General features: G+C 36.8%; 2 protein-coding genes across 2 annotated transcripts; both read left to right on the forward strand.

Annotated features, from left to right (window-relative positions):
* The first annotated feature begins 4,959 nt into the window (after positions 1-4,959).
* On the forward strand, positions 4,960-12,723 carry cfap99 (cilia and flagella associated protein 99). Its single transcript, XM_042501224.1, has 15 exons — positions 4,960-5,088; positions 6,587-6,731; positions 6,833-6,927; positions 7,035-7,141; positions 8,421-8,598; positions 8,765-8,845; positions 9,517-9,585; positions 9,724-9,810; positions 9,918-10,006; positions 10,663-10,867; positions 11,000-11,141; positions 11,223-11,374; positions 11,987-12,192; positions 12,299-12,488; positions 12,616-12,723. The coding sequence occupies exons 1-15, from the start codon at positions 4,975-4,977 to the stop codon at positions 12,721-12,723; spliced, it is 1,968 nt and encodes a 655-aa protein (XP_042357158.1). The 5' UTR covers positions 4,960-4,974.
* A 1,029-nt stretch (positions 12,724-13,752) lies between these two features.
* Positions 13,753-22,631, forward strand: si:dkey-21a6.5 (sushi, von Willebrand factor type A, EGF and pentraxin domain-containing protein 1). Its single transcript, XM_042501226.1, has 9 exons — positions 13,753-13,910; positions 17,486-17,659; positions 18,252-18,390; positions 18,495-18,583; positions 18,852-18,915; positions 20,191-20,279; positions 20,399-20,511; positions 20,601-20,757; positions 21,866-22,631. Exons 1-9 carry the CDS (start codon positions 13,853-13,855, stop codon positions 22,021-22,023), a joined length of 1,041 nt encoding a protein of 346 aa, XP_042357160.1. The 5' UTR covers positions 13,753-13,852; the 3' UTR covers positions 22,024-22,631.
* The last annotated feature ends 1,609 nt before the right edge of the window (positions 22,632-24,240 follow it).

Raw genomic sequence — 24,240 nt, forward strand, 5'->3', positions numbered from 1 at the left:
TCTCCCCCGCCCCGGCCACTTTCCAAGTCCCGACGATACAGACGAGCGGAGCGGCGACGGCTCTGCTGTTCTCTGCCTCTCTAACGTTACTTGATGACAGTCACGTTGACAACATTCACCTCCCACTTTCCCAGGAAGTGATGCCTTCATGTGCCGCTCCCAAATACCGTCATTCCAAACACTTTGTAGTCGGAAATATGACACTAATCAGACACTGTAAGCATTTATGAATCATCTTTTTAAAAAGAAAAAAAGAATACATTATATCAGCTATATGTAAAAAGTCGGTTAAACATTTTATATAGGTTCAAAATGATAGCAGTACTACTAAAAACTGCATCGTGACTGAGTTTATGATAAACAATCATGGCCTGCCATTGACCATTACAACAATACCGTTACGTTAATACAAATTAATGAAATGATCACTTTATTATGTTAACTCGTGTAATTGTGTAACTCATGATAACTTGTGCATGTATAAATGTAGGCTATACATTTGAACAAAATCCCATTCATTTATTATTTTTTTGTAAAAGCGTATGCCACTGTAGCGGACTACAGTGACTGAGAAAATAAAAACAAATAATAATAAAATAATAAGCATGACAGAATAACTTTTTTTTAAATTAAAAAATTCCCTTCAGGCATGTTTAGCATGTTTATAACAAAAGAATTGTGTTGCTTTTTATAATGATTTGTGTCAATGTCTTATTTTTATGTATTTATTTATTTGTATAGGCATATGCCAATGTAACAGACTACAGTGTCTGAGAACATGAAATAAATAATTTTCAAAAAGCATTACAGTGTGATTTATTTTTAATTTGTGTTTAAAGATTCCCTTAAGACATGTTTCTGATTTTTTTAAATCTCTGTTTTTAATAATGATTTGTGCACTTCTCTTGTGCTGCTTCTAGACATCTTTCATAAGAACATAACCATTTGAAACCTGAGCAAATTAGTTCAAATTCTTTCAGAAACATGGGTGGAAAGGCAATAAAATGTCTAAGTAAAAAAGAATAAAGCTAGGGAAAATTATTCTTACTATCACTGTATTTTTAATTACCATAGTTGCATATTGTAAATTATGTTGCATAAAGTTATACTTTTAAGCACTTTTTTCAGGTCATTTTCCTGTTTGTGTGTTTTTTAACTTTTTTTTTTTTTTTTTTTTGCTAATTTTCAAGTAATTTTCTTGTACTTTTGTTAATTTTTGGGTCATTTCTTCTTCAGTTGCTCTTTGACTTGACATGTTTGTAAAAAATCGAGCCTTTGCTTAGGTTTTAGAGGGGTACACTGACATCTTTCTGCTAATTACACATACCACTTTAACATAATTACACACAATATGTCATTCAAATATTTATTTGAATGTGAGAGGTCAGATGTTAAAATTGACTTCAAATGTGGGGACAGTTGCAACAAGACACAGGGCACATTGCAACATGTTAAAAATACACTCAATTTTGCTTATGAACTTTTGCTTTTTTTCACAATAAGCAAAGTAAGCTGAAAATATGCATCCTTGTACAATAATATTACAATATTAATTTATTATAGTATTATTTATTTATTCAGCATTATTCATCAAATAGCAGTTATAGGCCAGAGGTTTGTTTGTTTGTTTGTTTGTTTGTTTGTTTGTTTGTTTGTTTGTTTGTTTGTTTGTTTGTTTGTTTGTTTTGCTGGCTAGTCACTTAGAAGTCATTATAACAATGATTCAAATTGAGTAAGTTCTGATTAAAAGGTCAGGACAACATGACAAAAGTACAGCTCATAAGAAAAATAATTTTAAGACCTCAAAAACTGTTGTTTTTTTCTTTTAACTTAATGCAGCAGCAGATGTTGAATGTGTCTCCTGTCTTCCTTGGCATTTAAACTGGAGGAAAAAGGAAGTGTCAATTTGGCAGTTTGGGAGTTGATTGCTAATTTTCCATCTTTGAAATCAAACTGTCAACGTTTTAATTAAGACTTCTTGTTCATGTTGTCCTCAGACTTGATCTTCTTATTTTTACTCTTCAATCATTGATGGCCAAGTCACTGTTAAAGATGACCAGTGTATGATTAAAATATTTAGCCTATTTAAATTCAAAACTAAACTTGTGCCCACAGAGTTACAACCTAGTGACTTTGCTTACATGCCCACAAAATCCAGCTTATGTTAATTACATCCATAGCACAGTCATCATTCAACAGAAGCCGACAAGGTATTCTCAATCCCAGCTTGAGCAAGAAATCTGACTGTTTGTGATTCAAGAGAAATTCTTGAGGAAAGAGAAAATGCTTATGATGATACAGCAATAAAAAAATCATACACTGCTTAATGGCAACTTTCTTTAGATTTATGCATCTTTGTAGGTATGCAAGTCGTCGCATTAAGTAGCCTGCTTTACAATTTCTCCTCCTAAATCCTGAAAGTTACAAGAATTCCTTCCCTGGAGAAATATTCACATCCACTCAAACTAAAAAAGTGCTGCAGCTGGTATATATTAAACTGTTCATTTAACAAGGCAATCAAGCCTTCAATAATTCCTCTGCTGTGTCAGGCATGTTTCCACACTCTGAGCTTGATATAAAGAATCGCAGCACATCTATTACTAGCTCACCCCAAAGGTGATGATTTTGCCTACAAATGGTGTGTCCTGGACCTGAGCAGCATTTGATCTATTTATCCAGTTTGGGGTGTTGTCTGCAATCAACAAACACAGCAAACCCATTCAAAGGCAACACGGCTGATACAAGCAGACATTAAATTAAACAATTAGAAAAAAACATAACAATTTTGATAATCAATTTGTCTTTAAAAAGCTTAAACGCCAAACATTTGACCTGCTTGCAGTTTCTCAGTCATGAGGTTTTCCTGTCTTTTGTGATAGTAAATTAAATATATTTGGGCTAATAATTTTATTTAAATGGGATGAGCCCCTTTTTGGTCTTTAAATATAAATCAACAAAAAACATATTTGAAATACTGAGTTTAGCTGCTTGAAAAGCAATTACAAGGAGATGGCTTCAGCCAGATGCCCCATACAGAGAGGACTGGTATGTATCTATTTATTTGAATGTGAGAGGTCAGATGTTAAAATTGACTTCAAATGTGGGGACAGTTGCAACAAGACACAGGGCACATTGCAACATGTTAAAAATACACTCAATTTTGCTTATGAACTTTTGCTTTTTTTCACAATAAGCAAAGTAAGCTGAAAATATGCATCCTTGTACAATAATATTACAATATTAATTTATTATAGTATTATTTATTTATTCAGCATTATTCATCAAATAGCAGTTATAGGCCAGAGGTTTGTTTTTGTTTGTTTGTTTGTTTGTTTGTTTGTTTGTTTGTTTGTTTGTTTGTTTGTTTGTTTGTTTTGCTGGCTAGTCACTTAGAAGTCATTATAACAATGATTCAAATTGAGTAAGTTCTGATTAAAAGGTCAGGACAACATGACAAAAGTACAGCTCATAAGAAAAATAATTTTAAGACCTCAAAAACTGTTGTTTTTTTCTTTTAACTTAATGCAGCAGCAGATGTTGAATGTGTCTCCTGTCTTCCTTGGCATTTAAACTGGAGGAAAAGGGAAGTGTCAATTTGGCAGTTTGGGAGTTGATTACTAATTTTCCATCTTTGAAATCAAACTGTCAACGTTTTAATTAAGACTTCTTGTTCATGTTGTCCTCAGACTTGATCTTCTTATTTTTACTCTTCAATCATTGATGGCCAAGTCACTGTTAAAGATGACCAGTGTATGATTAAAATATTTAGCCTATTTAAATTCAAAACTAAACTTGTGCCCACAGAGTTACAACCTAGTGACTTTGCTTACATGCCCACAAAATCCAGCTTATGTTAATCACATCAACATGATGCATTGTGTCACTATAAAACCCCAGTTTGCTTGTGATTTGTTCAGTAATCAGCTTTTCCCCACTAACCCCTCAAAACCCCAAAGGGAAGTTAGTCACTTTTCCTACAACAACTATTTGTGACAATCACACATAGACCTGCTGCCTTTATTTAAAAGACATTATTCCAAACGTAGCACAAAGACAGTACATAGAACACACAACATAGAGGAAATGTTTACAGTAATATTTAGCCTACATACTTGTCATATCTTATATATGTCGTACCTTAATCTTCTGTATAACAAAACAGTACTAATAATTCCATTGAAGAAAACAATAGAAATAAAATAAATCCATCTTATTAATACTACTAATGCTGCTACTACTACTACTAATAATAATAATAATAATAATAGATTCAACATCGCCTGAATTAACAGGGATTATTGTTTATTATTATTGTTTATTAAACCTGTCCATTTTCAATCGTCTCGCTTTTCCCGTTTGTAAAATTGCCATTTCTCTGTCTGCTATTGAGAAATGCTGCCTTAATCTGGTTGTTATCATCATATATTCTTGTTATATTTATCACGTTGATGTTCTGCAAGATTTCCAACAGCACGTGAAGGCATCGCGTGGCTCGCACAGACGTCACAATATGCTACGTCATATTTATTGTTACGGCAGCCAACAAAGGATCAGGATGTCACACTGTTAATCTGCATCCGATGGATTAAAACCAGGAGTGTTTTTTATATGTTGAACAAAACAGCACAATAATAAAAACACATCCCATTAATCCAAATGACTGTTGATAATTCCTGTTTTGTAAGCGATTAACATGACGTGTTTGAGCTGGGTTACATTTCTGTTTACGCTGGGATGTTGCTACGCAACGACTGGCAACGGGTCGGGTTGAAAACAAAACCGCTTCGTGACTTTCTATGAATTTACAGTGTGTATCTTTTAATAAGATCCACTTTGGTTCCACTTTTTACACAGTCTATAAGGCCTGCTTGAGAACTGGAAGATATATGCCTTGTTTCTTCGGTCTTTTCTGCCAGCAAAGATCTTTTCACCACAGTTATCAATCTTCACCGGCTTTCTGCAGATCGATATAAAATGGCATCAAGCTATGGATCACTTGCCAAGCAGGCCATTGTGCTGCTAGATCAATTCAGCTCTGGCAGACAGTGTGTGGATGAATTTATGGAGGATGCTTCAAAAAACCTGCAGGTAGGTGGACTCAGATCAGTGTCCTGATTTTGTTTTCCATGTCTGTATTAAACAAGGACCGTGCATAAAAACATTAATCTCAAAATGAGAAAAGATGATTCATTTCAGATTAAGCTATTAGTTTGTTTACATCTGCAGTCACAGGCAGATTATAAACAATGGGCCCCTGGACACAGACATGCATAAGACCCCACCACCTGTCCTACATAGGATCAAAACACAGACTTCAGAGTTGTTAAGCCTCTTTTTGTTGTTGTTGTTGTTGTTGTTGTTGTTTTGCATCTCTTGTAGTCATTAGGCATCTCTCCCTGGTTTTGTTTCTCCTTGTGTGGGTTTTGTCTCACATTGTGTAGTCATCTTGAGTCTCTTTGTAATTGCTTTGTGTCTCTTTGTGATCATTTTGTGTCTCTCAGTGGTCATTTCAAAACTCTTTGTAGTTGCTTTTCATTTCTTTGTGTCTGTCTGCGGTTGTTTTTCAGCTCTTAGTCTGTGTTTTATTTTATTTTATTTGCCATTTTGAGTGTTTTTGCTTTTATTTTGTGTCTGTTTGTGGTCATTTTGAGTCTCTCTGTAGCTGCTTTGAGTATCTTTGTGGTTGCTTTTTTGCAAGTTGTAGTTGTTGTGCATCTCTATGTGGTTTTGTTTCTCTTTGTGTGTATTTTGTCTCTTTAAAGTTGTGTCTGTGGTTGTTTAGCCCCATTGTGTAGTCATCTCCAGTCTCTTTGTAATTGCTTTGCGTCTCTTTGTAGTCATTCTGTGTCGCTCAGTGGTTATTACATGTCTTAATCAGAGTTGGGGGGTTTTTTTGTGGTCATTTTGAGTCTCTTTGCAGTTGTTTTGTGTCTATTGTAAATTTCTCTGTAGTTTTTCAATGTCTCTTTGTAGTCATTTTGTGTCTCTTTGGTTATTTTATCTCTCTATATCTTTGTAGTTGCTTTGTGTCTTTTTATGTTTTTTTGCATCTCTTTGTAAGTGTTTTATTTCTTTGTGGTCTCAATGTAGTCATTTTGTGTCTATTTGTGGCCATGTTGTAACTCTTTACAGTAACTTTGTGTTTGTAGATTTTTTTTCTTCTTTAGTTATGTGTGTGTATGTTGTTCTTTTATAATGCTGTGTCTCTCTGTGTCTCATTTGGACAACCTTCGTAATTGCTTTATGTCTCTTTGTGGTCTTTACTGTTGTAGTCATTTTGTGTCTCTCTGTAGTCATTTTGAGTCTCTTAGTAGTTGCTTTGTATCTCTTTTGTAGTCATGGAGGTGGGGGGCAGAGGACTTTTATTTTAACAAAATTTAAGACATTTACATCATAAATTGATGCATGAAATACACAAATTTGTACATAAAACATTACCAGAATGCAGGAAATGAAGAGTTTGATTCTCAAAAGTTTCTGCTGAGGGGATACCAAACCCCCAGTTCCATTTGTGTCCTCCCCACAATGTTAAAAATAAACCTAGCCTACATCGTTGCCTGAATGTCTCATTTATCATTTGTTGCAGCACATGGATAGTCTGCAGAAGAAATTCATACTTGATGTCGTTTCTGGATGCATTGAGCACAAAAAATTGCTGGACGTAGTTATCAATGTTTTCTATGGCCAGAATGGGAAATGTTTATTAAGAGGTGATCGCAGCCAGTTCATCGGTAAGTAAACCAACTTACACTTCTAAAATTCTTATCAAAAACTGATTCTGAATAAAACAAGATTGCCAGAGACATTTTCATCATCATATTCTTTTCTTCAGCTATCTGTTACCTTGCCATATTTTCTCTTGATGAACTTGGACTTCAGCATTTTAGCAATATTGTCAAATCTCTGGACATCAAGAAGATGCACACAGTAAGAAACTTTGATCATAGCAGTGTCATTACATTGGAAATAACCAGCAACCAACAGCTCCATTAGCGTACCCTCTGTGTAAGTGTGTGCACTGTGTTTGGCTGCAGTTCCTTACTTTCTTCTTCACAAATCTCACCACCTGGATACAAGATGAGTGGAGTAGTATCTATGATGCAGCCTATGTGGAGAAACACTGGGTTGGCCCTCTGCTAAGGTAAGAAAAATAGAAATATTTTTTATGGAAATCAATGGGCCTCATGCAACAACATTCTCTTAAATTTCTCTTAAATGTTTTCTTAATTTTCTGGTAAGAGAAAATGTAAGCAAAGTCAACAACAGGTGCAGCAAACACTCTTAACCACCAAACTTTGCTCTTACCCAGGTGTGTTAAATGATGAATCCCAATTCATCAGAAGTCACCTATTAGCACAGGTAATACACCCTAAACATTATATAGTGGCAGGTGTTGTGCCGTGTGCAAAGACTCTGGCATATGACCAAGACTGAAGAGATGGCGCCAAAAAAAGGTTGTAAATAGAAGAAGAAAATCTGCAGTGGACAGACATAGGCCTACTGTTAAATTTAACAAAGTAATTGTGATTTCAGGGGGAAAATATTGAAGTATTTAAAGTAAAAGTACACATGGGTTTTATGGTTTTTAAGTTTAATAAATCAAAGTAGTTTAAAAAATTAGAAGAAAAGGCAGTAAGTCCACATACATACAGTTTATATAAGCTGGTACTATGAATTTTCTTTTGCATGAAAGAAATAGATGCCAGTGAATTTTCTAATGAATCGACTAATTGTTTCAGCTGCATTTCTATATTTTCGTATTCTTGGTTTGTGCACAAAAATCTTAATTTGTAAAGAAGTTATCCAGTAATAGTAGCGGAGTAATGTACATTATTTCACTCTGAAGTATAGAAGTAGAAAGTGGCATGAGATTACAATACTTAAGTAATGGAAAAGTAACTTAAAATATGTACTTAAATACAGTACTTGAGTAAATATACTTACATTCCAGGTCTGGTCAGCAGAGGGACCCACAGTATCTGAAATTACAATAATTAATTCAATGCTCCAAATACAATAGTATCCCTTTAGCCCAGAAATGTAATAATCCACTCATTAGAATTACTATAAAACCTCAACTAAATTTGATTAAATGACATTCATGCTTTTCTCAAACATTCCTCAAATATCAAACTTATTTTTCCTTGTGCTGGACAACAATTCGTGGCCTGTGAAAATGAGATGTTTTTCCCCTTTCTTGGTAAGAGTGTTCTCAACTAAAATTTTCTCAACCTGAGAGAGGGGAAAAAAATATGAAAACACTGGTAAATCCTAAAAATCGATGGGTACTAACAAAATAAGAACAAATCCTGGATATGAGCAAAAAGAGAGAGAAAATTTGTTAGTATTTAATTTCTTGCATGAGGCCCATTGTTTTCTTTTTTCCAAAAACAAGGAATGAAAGCATGTTTCTCCTTTAGATGGCGCCCTGAGATGGATATTCTCACAGACCAACTTGCTGTCAAAATATCCCGTGGAAGTCAGGTCAAGAAAGCTCCAACCAAAACTACCAAGCCCCAGGAGTTCTCTCTCACCAAACCAAAACCTCGAGCTCTGCCTATGCCTGAACTCATCCCACTGCAGGAAAAAACAAAACCAGTAAGCCTCATTTACAGTCATAAACAGTGTTTCCTTCAAACATTGTCACAGTTAGTTTCTGTGTGTACAGGTAATTAAGCTGTATATTGTGTTAAGGCTGTAATGAACTCACAATGTTTTGTTTTATGTGGGTTTATTTTTTTTAAATTTTATTTATTTTTATTAGGTGCCAAATAGTACATACAGGGCTCCAAAAGAGATGCAGATGATTGAGGAGACCAAACAAAAGAATCATCAGAAGACGGAGGTACAATATCTGCTTTTATCATTATCATCGGAAAAATATGGTATGTTATATTAACATAATATAGAGGACATCAAGTTTGACAGGAATTGTAGTTGCACATCAACAGTACATCTTAAATAAATCATAGAGAACTGTAACATAAAGAACATTAAAAACACAAAAAACCCTATTATTTAAACTTTTAATTTTTTGGAATAAATTCAGTTAAAGTGACATAGCCGTTATCAGGGGTCAAACATATGGCCCATGGGCCAAAAATGGCCTGCTAAAGAGTCTGATGTGGACCACTGGATGGCTTCGGACACTTAATATTGATGCACTTGTGAAGGTTGAGGGCGTTTTCATATTAAGTAAGATTAATTTGTCCTGTGAATGAGTACAGTTCCCCCCCTCTCCACTCCCTTGCTGCTCAGCCCTCACATTAATGTTGTTCTAATCCAAATATGGTCACTTCTGGCTCCAAAAAGCTAAAATGGAGTCAACCAAAATGCTTAATTCAAGGCTTCAAGACATCAAGACTTCAAGACTTCGGGGTCATTTTCTTGTTTATGTTTGCTCAGGTCTCAAAGGGTTAACACCCCCAGCCTATTTGATGCTGTCATATTATTATCATCATCAGTTATTCCAGCTTTACATGCCTCTGTTATGACATCCCATTTTTTTCACCCAAGGAACTGCTCTATGAGGCAAACATGAAACAATTCAGATGTGCAAATCCACAGAAGTCTGAACACACCAAGGTAGGGGCTGCTGTCTGTGCATTACATGGAATTCATGGCCAAGGTTACTTATATATATATAAAACAGATGGAGTGAAACATTTACTGAGTGAGCCAGTTTCAAGAAGCATATCTGATGAACTATAATTTGTGTTGCAGAGAGCGATGTCTCAGATTAAGGAGGACTTGGATTCAAAACTCAAGTTTAATTCATTTCATTCCTCTGGACGACCCTCTATTAACAAGGTGAGATCTGATTATTTTTAGCTGCTTGAATTGGTCAGTCTTCAGTATGATAGTGATGAATATCAAAGTGTACTATCAACTGACCTATATTTTTCTGATTCTTTTAGACCAACAGCTGGCCCATAAAGCTCAACAGTGCAGCCATCCTGAGGCAGGGGGCGCTGTATGAACGTCAGGTGGAGGAGGAGCTGCAAAGGTACAGCATAGCATTTAATTGACAATACTTGACCTTTTTTCGGTAACTTCAGCAATATTGTACTTTTTTTTTGACTTCTTTCTCATTTGTGTTGACTTACAGATGAAGATTTTTGCTCACAAAACCTTCAAAGAGCTTGTGCATGATGGTGTCTTCTTCTAAATTGGCTATATACAGCTGACACAGTAATGAAAATAATGATTAGTTGCAGCTTTATACAAAATTGTTAAACATGACTCCTAACATGACTCCCAAACAGGACGCCGAACTGGAACTTGACACTTGGCACCTGGGAGAAGTTTCAGGTGGTTTCAATCTGCAATTCACACCAAAAGATGCCACTAAATCCTACACACTGTTCCTTTAAGTAATATTTCAGATGTAGGCCTTAAACTTGCATAAGGGTATTTTTGCAATGTTTTATTAGTACTTGAGTATCTGGATACTTTCTCCATCACTGCCTGTTTTAGTGGGATTATACATATTAACATCATCACTGAGTGTTGCATGTTATGACTGGATTGTCTCATGACGTTGTAGATATTTGTCAGGTCTCTCTTGCAAAGAAGGTCTTGATTGCGATGGGGCCTCTTACATAAATACAGATGCACCAGACTATTTACAGCAAGAGTAATGTCTTTGTGTCTGTGACACAGAGTGGAGCGTCTCGTGGAGGGGGCACGGGAGCCCTCGTCTTTCCTCCAGTGGCAGAAGGAGATGCGTGAGAAGGATCTTCAGGAGGAGCTGGCCAGGATTGAGCGTAGGCGTCTGGAGGGACGCATCAGTTATGAGGAGGCTGCTATGGCCCGCACACGAATAATGGAACGCAACCAGAAGACGGCTCAGCTGAAGAAAGAAGAAGTGGGTAAAGATCGCTAAACAACTGATGAGAGGAGGCCTTTACAGGAGATCACACAGCACTTTTAAGTGTGTAAAGAGACTAGACTTAAGTATGTCTTGTTTGCTTTATGGGTGCTTTGTTGTTTTTTGCAGACAGCTGAGCTGATGAGGAGATATGCTGAAAAAAGGTTGCAGGAAGAAAAAGAAATGAGAGACTTGGTGCAACAAGTGGCAGAAGGACACAAGAACTCAAAGGCAGCTAAAGAGAAGTTACAGAAATTCAAGCAAAGTATAGGTATGCCTCCTTGTTCCACATCGCTCGATCACTTTTTCATCGTTTTCTTTCATTCTCATAAATTTCACACCAATTCCACAGTGAAAGAGGTCTCAGAGCAAAGTCGAGAGCTCCTATGTCAAGCACTGGAGGAAGCACAAGCAGAGCTCAGCAGGAGATTTGAAATCATCAGTGAAATCCGCGCCATGGAATCGCTTCCTCACATCAGAATCAGGAATTTTGACGACACAGAGGTGAGGGCTTCATAAACCAGTGATAATCACCTGACAGCCCATGGGCCAAATCTGCCCCCCAACCATTTTCTTATTCACAACAGAAGTAAAGTGATTCATGGAATTGTTTTTGTACTTTTAGTACTTTAGTACTCTTACATTAGGTGCCAGAGAGCATAAAACAGCTTCAAAACAGAGCTTCTTTTTATTATTTTTTTTAAATGCCAGTGGAGAATAACCCCCTGGAAAGAGGTCCTAGCCTAATGTCCTAAAATCCTAGAAACATCCTTAAATCCTAAAAACATCCTAAAATCCTAGAAATATCCTTAAATCCTAGAAATGTCCTCAAATCCTCCTAAAATCTGAGAAATGTCCTAAAATCCTAGAAATGTCCTGAAGTCCTGGAAATGTCTTTAAATCTGAGAAATGTGTAAATTGTGTGTCCTAAAATCCTAGACACATGTACAGGGCCCTTATGACTGGCCCCTGGCCTCCTGTCATTTTGCAAAAGTGGCCCCCAAGAAAAGCAAGTTGAATATCCCTGCTGTAAACTCAGTCCTTCACTCCTGCATCTAGCATCTGACATACTTTCACATATTTCTTGGTCATGGTGAATCTGTTGTCCCGTGTCAGACTGGAGGCCATGAACTGCTGGGGGAGATGTCCCTGGTGGAGCTGAAGGAGCGGCTGGCCCTCCTGAGGGAGGCGCAGCAAACAGAGCAGCAGGAGAAACGGGAGCAGATCCTGGAGGAGAAGCAGAACAAGAAGCGGCTGCTGATAGATCAGCTGGACACCATCAACCTCCACATGAGAGCGCTGGCACAGGCCGCTGTCATCAGGTCAGGAAAATGTTCCGCTCTGACTTGATCACAGTGGCAGGAAAATGTGGGGCCAAAGCAGATACACACACAAGCACACATTCATAAGAGTTTTGGCATGTTGCAGGAAAGAGGAGAGGATCAGCAGGGGTTTTCGGCAGGCGGTGACTCAGGATGAGACCGTTTTGGCTCTGCAGAAGAAGCTCGAAGAGAAACAACAAGAGCGCCAAAAACTGAAGCAAACTGAAAGGAAGAAGGCCAAAACCCCTGAGCAGACAGCAGCACACACTGTTAGAAACACGCGGACACACAACAAAGTGAGTATGAAAGCTGAAACAAAGAGGAACTCACTTCTCTTGGTAAATTGTCTGATTTTGTTAGTGTTGGGATTTTTCATGCTTGATGCAGTAAAAATATTTGTGTCTTTCTGTCTTTCACTGCCAGAAAAGCCTGACGCAGAAAAGCTGGGAGGAATTGGAGCTGAGCTTAGAGCGTCACATCCAGAAGGACGCTCCTTATGTTGTTTCTCAGACAGAAACACTCAAGACATAAATATGCACAACATGCTCCACAGGCCTGTGAATGTTTCATTTTAGATCAGGAGGATGATTAGTCATATTTGCTGCAAGGATTGCGTGGGATGATTAGCTTTTCCTCTTTTGTCATGTTGTTTATTTGACACATTTTGCATTAAACATTTCTGTAAAAATGTTTGAGTGCACCGTGATTTATTTCCACAAATATGCTAATTATTGTTAATACTTTTGAATTCTCTGAATGATTGTCCAGCATTGCTTATCTTAACTTGTAATATGAGTGTCAATTTTTGCCCTGCAGTTTGTTATGTTCATCACATGTCACAAATGTCTCCCCACAGTAAAACCCAACCACCTGTGTGTGGGAAAAGAGAAGTAAGCCTTTAACCTATGACTTATAAAGAAAATTCCCCTTCTTCAAAACAATGTTGGTGTCTTTTTTGTTGCCTTTATGTTTTGGTACCAAGTAACCATAACATGTCATGCATGGTTACTCATCATTCATCATCAAGGTCATGCACCAAAACTCATCTGTCAGGAAACAAACATTGCAAAGCAGATCCATGGCAAGTAATAATTAAATAATAACAAATGTGACAGCAAATCTGTATGAACTGCATTTTTATAATGCAATATTATTTATATGCATTATTGCATATCTGCCATTATGTTATTATTATTATTAATTATTATTATTATTATTATAGGAATAGTTGTAGAAATATAGGGAAACGTCTTTTTCATATTAATATCTTTTGTATAGTCAATGATAACTATTACAACATATTATTGTTTATTGTGTATAATAATTTGTGTGTCTACCTGGTATAACTTTTTATTTCTATCATTAACACGTGGATTGTAGTGTACAATAAATTCATTTTTTACCACACAAGAAGCTGTGGCGCCCCTGCTGGCTGCTCTGTGAAACAACAAGAGAGCTCTCTTAATCCGGCCTATTTTCCTCAGTTTTTCCCCTGTAAAGCAAAATCACATGATGTGTATTTTGTCATATGACACTGATGAGAGGACTGATCCCAGCGAGCGTCAGCGAGGTCCTGTGTGAAAACAAAGGCAGCTCGGACGCTTGTCAGGGACGAGATGCTGTAGCCTGACATTGTCTGCAGGAAGCTCGTGTTTATAATATGTGGAGGATGGACTGCCGGCTGCTTCTGCCTGCGATATGCGCCGCTTGTTTCATGGGTAAGTTAGACTTTTGTTCCACAATAACCGCAGCTGCACACTGGGAAGGGCACTATAGGTCTATTTTAGAGATATTAGAAAGGTAAAATAGATGCAATGGTGTTTATTCGCCGCTTAAAACTGAAAGAGCATTTCATTAAACTTTAAAATTAAGTATGAAAACACTACAGGTTGAATAAAAAGCCACGCAGTGACCAAAGTTTAAAGTGAAACGTGTGAAAAATACTTGTTAAGTTCATTAGTTGGGAAGTTTTTATTATTACAAATTTATTTTTTGATACTAAAACTCATGAAAAATTAAAGAATGAATGTACTAACATACTGTGCGTCAGTTATAGTATAATTAATGTTGATTTTATGTTAACTTATCTTACTGTGGTAGGCAATTTCAAACTTTATTTTGCTGACATTTGATCCTGCCAGACTCTCAGAATTACAGCATTTCTTCCTGCTAGTTCAACAGAGGCTTGTGTCTAAAAGTTTAAGAGAGAAATTTTGCCAACACAGAGAGGCAGAGAAATCACATGACCTAAATAATTTCATTTCATCAGGAGGATGGCTCCTATTCAAGAAAGCACTTAAGCACATGCCTAATATGATTACTACCACAGTATGGCCTCTGTTTTGCTGATATGCTTGTACCTGTTGCCCTTGCTCTCTCAGTGGCTCGATAAAGTTGTATGGCATGCTTAAGATTTTGTGGCCTGATTTTAAATATCATTATAACACAGCTGTAGTTTGAGGACATTCTCCTATTTTAGAGGTGCAGAACTGCCTGTCTGCAACACTTTTTGTTTTTTAATATCTTGGTTGTGTTCCCCTGGCTGGATTTATATTCAGCGCATGTCTGAGAGGGAGGACGATGAATACACAGAGAATCTACTTACATCAATTGTTTATCACTAAGGCCACTGTTGGTATGTGGTAGATAACCTCAGGCACGTTGCTGGCCCCCACTGGTGAGGAGTGCTCTCATCTTGTTAATGAGATGTCTACCTGAAACTGCAGATAGTTGAGTCAGTTGCCTATATAAAATACATACAGCACAGAGTTAAAACCTCTTTATTCTGTAAAATGCACCTAAAGAGATCCAAGAAATACCCAATGTAAATTGAAAACTGTTTGTGCTCCATTTTTAGTTCATGCATGTACATATAACATGCATGGTCTCATTTGAAAGGTAACAATCTGAAGTCAGAATCACTATAAGTGTTTCTGTCATTGAGTTATAAAAGTTTCAACAAACTAAAATAAAAGGTTTTAAAGCTTCGCTCTTTGAAAAACACATGCTGCAAAAAAAACTAGAACTGGGAGATATTAAGCTGGAAAACTACTATGGGACCAAAGCATGAGGCCTCACATTGTCCAAATTCAAAGTAGATAGCGATATCACAGAAAAAAATAGTATTTTAAAATAGTAAATTGTAGTAGTAGTCAATGTGTGATTATGAGTGAAAAATAAATCAACATAGACTGAAGTATCTATTGTGGAGCTTACTGTATATAAAATGCTTCTAGAAAACATAAATTGATAAGAGAGACTGTTTTTTCCTCTTAGACAACAACAACAATAATAATAACAATAATAATAAAATAAAGTTTTTTTTTAGAGCACTTATCAAAAACAATGTTATAAAGAGCTTTACACTTAAAATCTATCACAAAAACAGGAACAATTTTACAATACAACACAAAAGAAAAATGTAAAAACAACACAGGAACATTTTTAGAGAGCAAAAAATGTAATTCAACAGAAAAATATAAAAACAACAGTTGAATTTAAAATCAAAACAGAGCAGTGTGAGACTTAAGTGCTATTTCAGGAGTAAGGTACAGCATAATAATAAAATAATCAGAGAGATTAGAGACAAGGAGCCATTTGTTTATCTTTACTGTACATTTATAACAGTCTATGAAAAAAACAAGGGGTTAAAAAATGCTCTGGAGGTCAGGAGCATCATCGACAACAAGACCCATAAGCCACTGGGCCAATCACTGGCTATTGATTGGCTGTAAGGTCGCAGAAGCAAGGGTAGACTCTTTGTTCAACACAGGCCCTCTCTGCCTATAAAAGCCTATACCGTCAGTATGGAAGCTCCTATTGGCTCAAGTGTGATGTCAATCAAAAGGTCAGGAGGTCACCCTAATTTATGATTTACTTATTAGCCAATCAAATTGTCTTTTGGATCTTACTTTTGTCTCAACAGCTGATTATTTCAGACAAATAAAGAGTAGTGCAGTGAGAGAGGAAAAAAGGGCATTTTAAGATCTTGAATCAGGATCGGGTGAGACGAGAGGAAGGCTAGTAAGCTAGTTAGTATGACAAAATGGTCAGAATCTCATACTGATGTTAACTTTAACTCAGGTACATCTAGTAGACATAGACTGGACAAAGACAAGATCTTATTTTCAATTTTCCTTTCCTCTAGGTATTTCTTAAAAGTCATTGATTCTTTTTACAGGCAATGTTAGAGTCCCAGTATTGAATGAAAACACACACACATACATGTGCAGTAGCATATGGGGTATTGGAAGCAGTTTACCAAATGTTCAATATCTACAATTGTGTACAAATGTGGGTCTAAAGCCCAGGAAAAGCAGGAATCTCAGGAAAACACTCTCCTGAATTTACTAATGTTAACATTTTATTTCTTTTAGACATAAGACATGCAACAACAAGTTATAGGCATTTTTCTGACATAAGGTGAGTTTACAACAAGTACGGACAGAAACAAAATTCACTTTGTTATGGTTAATAGTGCTATGTGCTATGAAAGTGAACCATCACCACAACTCAATGATTAAATTCAGCCGCACTTTTTTGAACAAATAAATACTAATTATTGTGGCTTCTAAATAAGCTGGAAATAGCTGCCCACAGACACCATGGCATATGAGCTACTCGCTGTATTTGGTTGTACTCACTGTTTAATGATCCGTGCTGCTTCGGGCATTGATGCTTAACTGATTTATCTGATAGTCTTATCAAAACAAAATGTAAAAAACAAAAACAAAAAAACAAAACACGCCTCCAAAATAAACAGGCCACTATAAAAAACAAAGATCAAATGAATGCAGCGATAACAAACAATAAAAGTAAGATTTAACCAAACACACGGCAGTTGAAGACTGCATTGTCCTCCCTGCATGATTAATTTAGCTCACCTGCCTCTAATGAGAGGATGCTGAGATGCCAGGTGTGGTGATGCATTCAAGTGACTCAAAAAAATGGGAAATTAGAAGGGCTTGAAAAAAACCTATATTTATAATGATCATCATTGCATATTTAAAATTCTGTGACAGAATAATTATAATTTTTGCACACTCTTCAAGTCTTGTTTGCCTTTTTTCCCCCATTTTTTAAATTTTCTTTTTCTTTTTTTTTTAGACTAATTAACACATAATTTTCTTTTCTTTTTTTCGTTTTCCAAAGTTTCTTCTTCAGTTGCTCATTGAAAGAAATCAAACTAATTTTGCCCAGGTTTCAAAGAGCAATTGTTGAGTTTCCATTGCAGCCCTGTGTCAGTCCACTACTAGAGGTCAGATATGAAAAATTCAGTGTCCATCTCTTCCAGGCATGGTGGTCAGCCAGACCACACTTATTCCTGCTGTGACGGACACCACTCTGATGGAGAATGTGACCTCTCTGACTGTAACTCCCGTGATTCTCAGCAGCACGACCCCGGGCTGCACAGCATTCAACACTTCTACTTGTGAGCCCTGTGCACCAGGATCGCAGTACGACAACAGTGAGTCAACAACCATGCCATGTGCTTTGTGCTTTGTTTTTTTGTTTCTCCTTTTCCTTCTGTTTTGTTTTTATTCTTTTAACTTTAGCTTATATTTTATTTTTTATTTTTATTATTATTATTATTATTATTATTATTATTATTATTATTATTATTATATTATTATTATTATTATTATCGTTGTTATTATTATTATTATTATTATTATTGTTGTTGTTGTTGTTGTTGTTGTTGTTGTTGTTGTTGTTGTTGTTTTGTCATACATATTTGTATATTTCTTGTGCTCTTTTATCGGACTGAAAACGGTAAAGTTTGGGGGATATGCCAAATTATCGGGTCATTTTGGGAAATAATATCACCATTGAAAATGCACTTAGTAGGGTGGAATATGGGCATAAAAAAACCAAAAGTATGAACCTGATTGTAATATCCTTTGCGTTGTGTGTTTTACTATGTGTTATCTGTGTTGTTCTGTTTAATAAATAAAAAAACATGTCATATGACATGAGGCCACCATTTTCAGAGACCCTCTGAGACCTTTTCACTGCAGAGGTTAAAACTGTCAACAGTAAAGTTCCCTGTGTCTCCCCAGATACTTTGCTGTGTACATGCTGCTCTGACCCTGGGCTGTGTCTATTTCCTGGAGCCTGCCTGCCTTGCACCACAGGTTTCTATCAGCCGCTAGCAGGACAGCAGCAGTGTCTGCCCTGCAGCCGGGGCTTCTACACAAAGTAAGGACACAGATTGTGCCAACAAATTATTTTGCTTTCAGTGGTATCAGCTACACTGTCTACTGCCCTGCTAAATGTCATGTATATTTTACACTACTGCACAGTTTCACTGGAAGTCCATTATGTCACCCCTGCCCTGCTGGATCCTTCAACAATAACACCGGTTCAGCTTCTTGCACAAGTTGTTCGCCAGGTATGTTTATACAGCTGTAGACAAATAACACTGTCGTGAATCAATAACTAGTGATAAGCATTCAGACAAAAACAGCAGTGTGCTTGTTGTCAGAAATTAGACCAGCCTTCAGCCTCCATTGCTTGAAAATAAATAGATTATCTATCTATCAAGACGCATGATTTTTAATTTATACGCAATAATCTTAGCACAGTTTCATATGATCTAAAACTCGAGAGAAAAAACACAAATCACATGTGTTGAGTTATTTTCTGTCTGCTGCTTTCAGGTTCCTTTTCATTGCAGCAGAGCGCCACTTCATGTGCACCATGTGCATTAGGAACTTTTTGCAAGTAAGTTGGGACTGAATGCCACCAGGTTTCCTGTTTTTATTTCAGTTTTCTTTTGTTTGTAGTCAGGACCAGGAAATCAGTGTGGAAACGTTCATCACTATCTCTGTGTTTGGATAATCACTTTTTGAACAACCAGATCTAACATCACATGATTTAATCCCATGGTTTTCTTTGGACACACACACACAGACACACACACACACACACACACACACACACACACACACGCAGACCAGTTACACAGCCGCTGCTTTGATTAATCAGCAGAGGGTATGAAAATCTAACTGGCATGTATGATCATGTCGCAGAGCATATGAATGGGGCTGGGAATGTCAGATGGAAGATTCGGGAGCGATATGATCATTTTCAGGCTCAGGAGGTATCTTGAGGAGTCCTTGGCTTTACCTCGGCTGTACTCTCACAGCCCCTTTGAGGCATCTCGACCAAAGCGAAGCAGAAGAACAGCCGCAGTTACTCTGAGCTCCTTCCACATATCTGAGCCTGAGACAGATTTTGGCCTCCTGTTACTCATTTAAAGCTCATGACCAGAAGTGAGGGTTGGAGGGAAGATTCACTGGTAGACCAAGAAAATCATCTGTAACCCTTTAACAATTTGACACTGTGAAGACATGCATTAGGCATCCATGTTTTCACAGACATGGATGTTAACTTTAAGTGCAACTTGACTGGTGTGCAGAGGCATACAACCGTTAGACAGTAATTCTATTTATTGTGTGACTTTGGTGAATCTGAACTAACCCTTTAAAACACTTAAGTCACACGATAACACAAAGAAAGTAAATGACGGACACAGTGTATACTTCAATTTATCAAGAACTTTCTCCATTTTTCATATAACAAAGGCGTGAGGGAATAGTTTGCTTCATAAATAGAACGTATGCCGACGGTCATTTGGTAGGTGAAATATTCCTTTAAGGTTTAGCTCTTTACCGTGACAATCATATTTCAAATTTAGTTTCATTAAGTGTCTCGATCTTTCAGATGTTTAATTGCACAAACATCTGAAACACTGAAAGCAGTTTGCAGCCACTTGTTTCAGTGATTTACATCTTAATTTGGCAGTGAAATATCGACATTGTCTGTACAGGTGCTAATGATGTGTCAGTTAGCGCAATGAAAACAAGCTGCAAAAACAGCTCCAAACTAAATCAGCTTTGACATGTCTTTAAAAATTGCCTCTAAGTTTCTTGTGGCAGCCATGAAATTCATAATAGTTTGTCCACTGTCACAAAGAAGCTTCTATCTCTCTGCCAGCTCCTCTGGTTGTAGTCAGTGCCAGACATGTCCTGGAGGAACAGAGGCTCTACAGACCGCTGCAAAAGACTGCACACCGTGTCGGCCAGGTAATCCACATCATGCAAACATCAAGCTACAGGGCCCTAATGAGTCATTTTCAAAAAAATGCAGCTCATGACAGAAAAGAGGAAACATTTATCTCCAGGTGATATTTGGTTTTGAACAGGCATGCACAAGGCTCCCCATCAAACAACATGTCAAATCTGCGGCAGTGGCTTCTTCCAGATCCACTGGGGTCAGGAGAGCTGTGATTTATGCCCCGAAAATCACTACTGCCCCGTGAGTCCTGCACCCTCTCTGCACTCTGACTAAGAACACAAAACGAACCTGTGTGATAAGCATCTCATAAATGTTTGTCGTTTTCTCAGAGCCCAGATGTGAACCCCATTCAGTGTCCCGGCGATGCTTTTTGTCCAGAGGGCAGCTTGTCTCCGAGCTACTGCATGGAGACTTTCTTCCGCAAAGAAGGGGACACTTGTGAATTGGCTCCTGTCACTATTGCTCTTTTGGTCATTGGAGGAGGAGGTAAGTCGCAGCTAACTAACCAGTATGTTTTTCCTGATGTTTTGGAGCTTCTTTTGAAAAGCATCTTCACTAAACACTATGTTACTATGCACTGGATGTACAGTTATGCTTTTCAAACTGATTGCCTTTAATGTTGACAAGCTTCAAGCCGCAATGTCCCACATTTATATAATCTAATTACACACAAAACAATTTCTTTAAGTATTACGAGCTGATGTTTGATATAGTTCATAGCTCCCTTTGGACATTAGGCATGCATATTTTCTGTGGTTTAAAGGGACAGAGCTAATTCACTAATAAAAGGAAATGAGCAAATATGAGACAAACTAAACATGTTGTGGAAGTTCAGAAAATGCTGCTCTACTTTCCACTCCTGACTTTTATGCTCAACAAAAACTATATATACTGTATATATATATATATATATATATATATATATATACTGTACATACTTAGTTGTATGTCTATACATCAATAAAATACTTTTATTGATGAATAGTTTGAGCGGTTATGGAGAAGGACTAAACGTATATTTTAAAACAGTACGCACTAAGAAAAAAGTGCTTTTGTACAATTTGGGGGTATTTTAATTGGACAAGTGTTCAGTTAATTCACTTTTATACAGTGCAGTGTCAACAAATATTCAGTAGCTTCACTCTTTGAATTTTCAGAACATTAGGCACATAAAAACAAATTTCTAAGACAGGCAAACGGGCAAAGAGAGCACTGTAAGTGCAAATGTGCACATTTCATTGTCTTTTTTCTTTTTGCACTGTGCACTGGTTGGCTTCCGCCTTTTCATTTTCTCTTACTCTATTGTTCTCTTCGTGCAATCCCTTATGTTTTAAAAAAAAAAAACCTTCTGGGTGGTGACCTTAGACCTTCTTTCGTCTAATGACTGCCCTTAAAACATGTACACTTTTGTTTTTACAAACTAAAAAACAAAACTCTCTCACTAAAACCACTTCTTGCACAAACAGGACATAGTGAACTAAAATAAGAATCATGCTCACATATCAATACACTCTTTGTGAATGTGTAAGAAGCCCTACTGTTGATGGACCTTTTCTGTTACATCCTCTGGTGATTTTTCTGTCTCTGTCCTCAGTGGCCCTACTCTTCATCATTTTAATGGTCCTACGTCGACGGAGAGACACTGACGGAGAGCTGACTGTAGCCCGAGCTCCATTACTACGCAAAGAGCGACCTCAAGGCCGATACTATGGGATCCCCTGTGATGCAGAACCTGTATATGCTGGCTGGTGAACTAAAGGACCTCAGCTCAGCTTTCCCGCGTGCTTGGTAGGACGAAAACAACTGAGGTCTTTTCTCCCGATGAGTCCAAACTAAAGACAAAGCACTGATAGAGGAAGACTGATGGTAAAACTCCGGACTGGTACTTTGACAATCCATCAGTTTTTTTAATGTGGTACATTTGAATAAATTCTCGAGAAACATTTTTTTTTTAAATTCTTGTAGTTTGACACTGTTACAGTTATTCTACTCAGAGACCAACACACTCCTTTTGTAAACGAGATTATTGGATTATGAGAGGTATGCTGGAACGCTGGAAATGAAATGCGTGCCTTAACTTGGTGAGAAACTCTCTCTCTTCTGAAAAGCACTTTTTTTTTCCAGAGGTAATTGATTTACTTTGCACTTATGTGTTGTAGACTTGTGGATGCCTCTGTTAACTCATGCATTTCCACAGAGGTGTAAAATGCGGTTGGTTGGTTGCGTTTTTTTTATGCATTTGATTACAGCACATCGTGTCATCTGTCGTTACATTGATGCCTTTGCTCAGTGTTTTTCATCTGCTTTTTTAAAGGTTATATTTGTATGTTTTAAAGAAAAATTAAAGATTAATTATTTGAGCCAAATTTCTCGCCCATTTGTACTCATCTGAATTATACTGCACATCACCCCAAAATCAAAAACACATACTTCTTACATGTAGTGCTATTTATCGATCTAGATTGTTTTGGTGTGAGATGCTGAGGAGATGTCTGTCTTCTCTCCGATATAATGGAACTAGATGACACTTGGCTTGTGGCGCTTAAAGTGCAAAAAAATTTAAATTAAATTAATTGTTAAAAGAAAATTAAAAAACTCAACAAAATCTTCCACACTCTCTGCATGTTATACTACAACAATCTAGACTGATAAACAGCACAACAGGTGAAAGGAAAAAACATGTATTTTTGATTTTAGAGTCCCTTTAAAAGGAAATGTTTTTAAAAAAAACTCTTAGTGACAAAAATATTAACAATTTGAGTTTTTATCAAAGCCTCTTTTTTTTGTAAAATCATCCATTCAAGTATATTCTTTAAAGGCAGTTTAAAGGCTGACTGTCCGAAACACATGAAAAATGCTAAATTTAACAGTCTGTTATTTTTTCTTAATTTTTTTCCCATAATGTTTAATAGTAATGTTGCTGCAGATCAAATATGCATGGTGAATATCATTCTGAATTGAATGCTCTTTTTTCTTGTAAAAGCTGTCATGTCTGACTGTTGTATATTGGTTTAGTTATAGTGTAAAGCTGTGGACTGTTAAAGCAGAATTTACTGCACACTATACCATTATTACAGCAGACACATTTTGACATGTCATAGCAGGAAAAGCACTGGTGTAATTAATAACATTCACGACTGCATTCGATTTTCCAGAATCATTGAACTGATACACCTGTGCATTTCTTGCAATGACAAGTAAAAATGTCTTCCATAAAAAAATGTGTTTTCAGTGTGTTCTCAAAGGTTTATCAGACTGAAGAAAAGAGAGAAGTCCCTGAACAAGACTGAGGTTTGGTCACACAGCGCTGAACAATTCTTTCCACATTATGTAAACATCCAACAGCAGACTGTGACAAATGGCAGATCTCTGGATCAGATAAAAAATGTTTGTGTGACAGCCATGGAGTAGAAAGACGGATACAGCTGCATATAAGACTGTGAGTTATAACATGCAGAGAACGTTGATGCCTCAGGAGGCCTGCATCAGAAAATTTCTGAAGACTGAAACACACCTCCACAATGATTTTGGGATAATCTGTGTTAATCTATTTGCTGCCAGGATTTTATTTCAATTCCAGAAAGCAGTGGTGGAAGAGGTGCTTAGACCCTTAAATATAGCAGTATTACAATGTTAAAATACTCCATTACAATTGAAAATTCCTGCATTCAAATTTTACTCAGTTAAAACCAACGTACAGCATCAAAAATACCAAAAGTATCAAAAGTACTACTGCTTATATGCTTGAAAAAATCTGCCTTCCCCACTTTGCACCTTCCCCTCTCATAAATACTGAACAGTCCCCAAAAATGCCCCATATTTTATTATTATTTATTTATTTTTTTTTAAATAGTCTGTATTATTTAAGTGGCTGTCAAATAAACGAAATGTAGTGGGGTAAAAACTACAGTATTTGCTCAATTAGAAACATAAAGTTGCAAAAATGAAATCATGGAAATATCCAAATGG

The sequence above is a fragment of the Plectropomus leopardus genome, chromosome 14, assembly GCF_008729295.1.
Source record: "Plectropomus leopardus isolate mb chromosome 14, YSFRI_Pleo_2.0, whole genome shotgun sequence".
NCBI lineage: Eukaryota > Metazoa > Chordata > Actinopteri > Perciformes > Serranidae > Plectropomus > Plectropomus leopardus.

Excerpts from the sequence above, each read along its gene's own strand:
- cfap99 (XM_042501224.1), top strand. The coding sequence starts at position 4,975 with ATGGCATCAAGCTATGGATCACTTGCCAAGCAGGCCATTGTGCTGCTA. Across the intron at positions 5,089-6,586 it reads ATGCTTCAAAAAACCTGCAG|CACATGGATAGTCTGCAGAA; the intron begins GTAGGTGGACTC and ends CATTTGTTGCAG. Across the intron at positions 9,586-9,723 it reads AGAAGTCTGAACACACCAAG|AGAGCGATGTCTCAGATTAA; the intron begins GTAGGGGCTGCT and ends TTTGTGTTGCAG.
- si:dkey-21a6.5 (XM_042501226.1), top strand. The coding sequence starts at position 13,853 with ATGTGGAGGATGGACTGCCGGCTGCTTCTGCCTGCGATATGCGCCGCT. Across the intron at positions 17,660-18,251 it reads AGGATCGCAGTACGACAACA|ATACTTTGCTGTGTACATGC; the intron begins GTGAGTCAACAA and ends GTGTCTCCCCAG. Across the intron at positions 20,512-20,600 it reads CCGAAAATCACTACTGCCCC|AGCCCAGATGTGAACCCCAT; the intron begins GTGAGTCCTGCA and ends TCGTTTTCTCAG.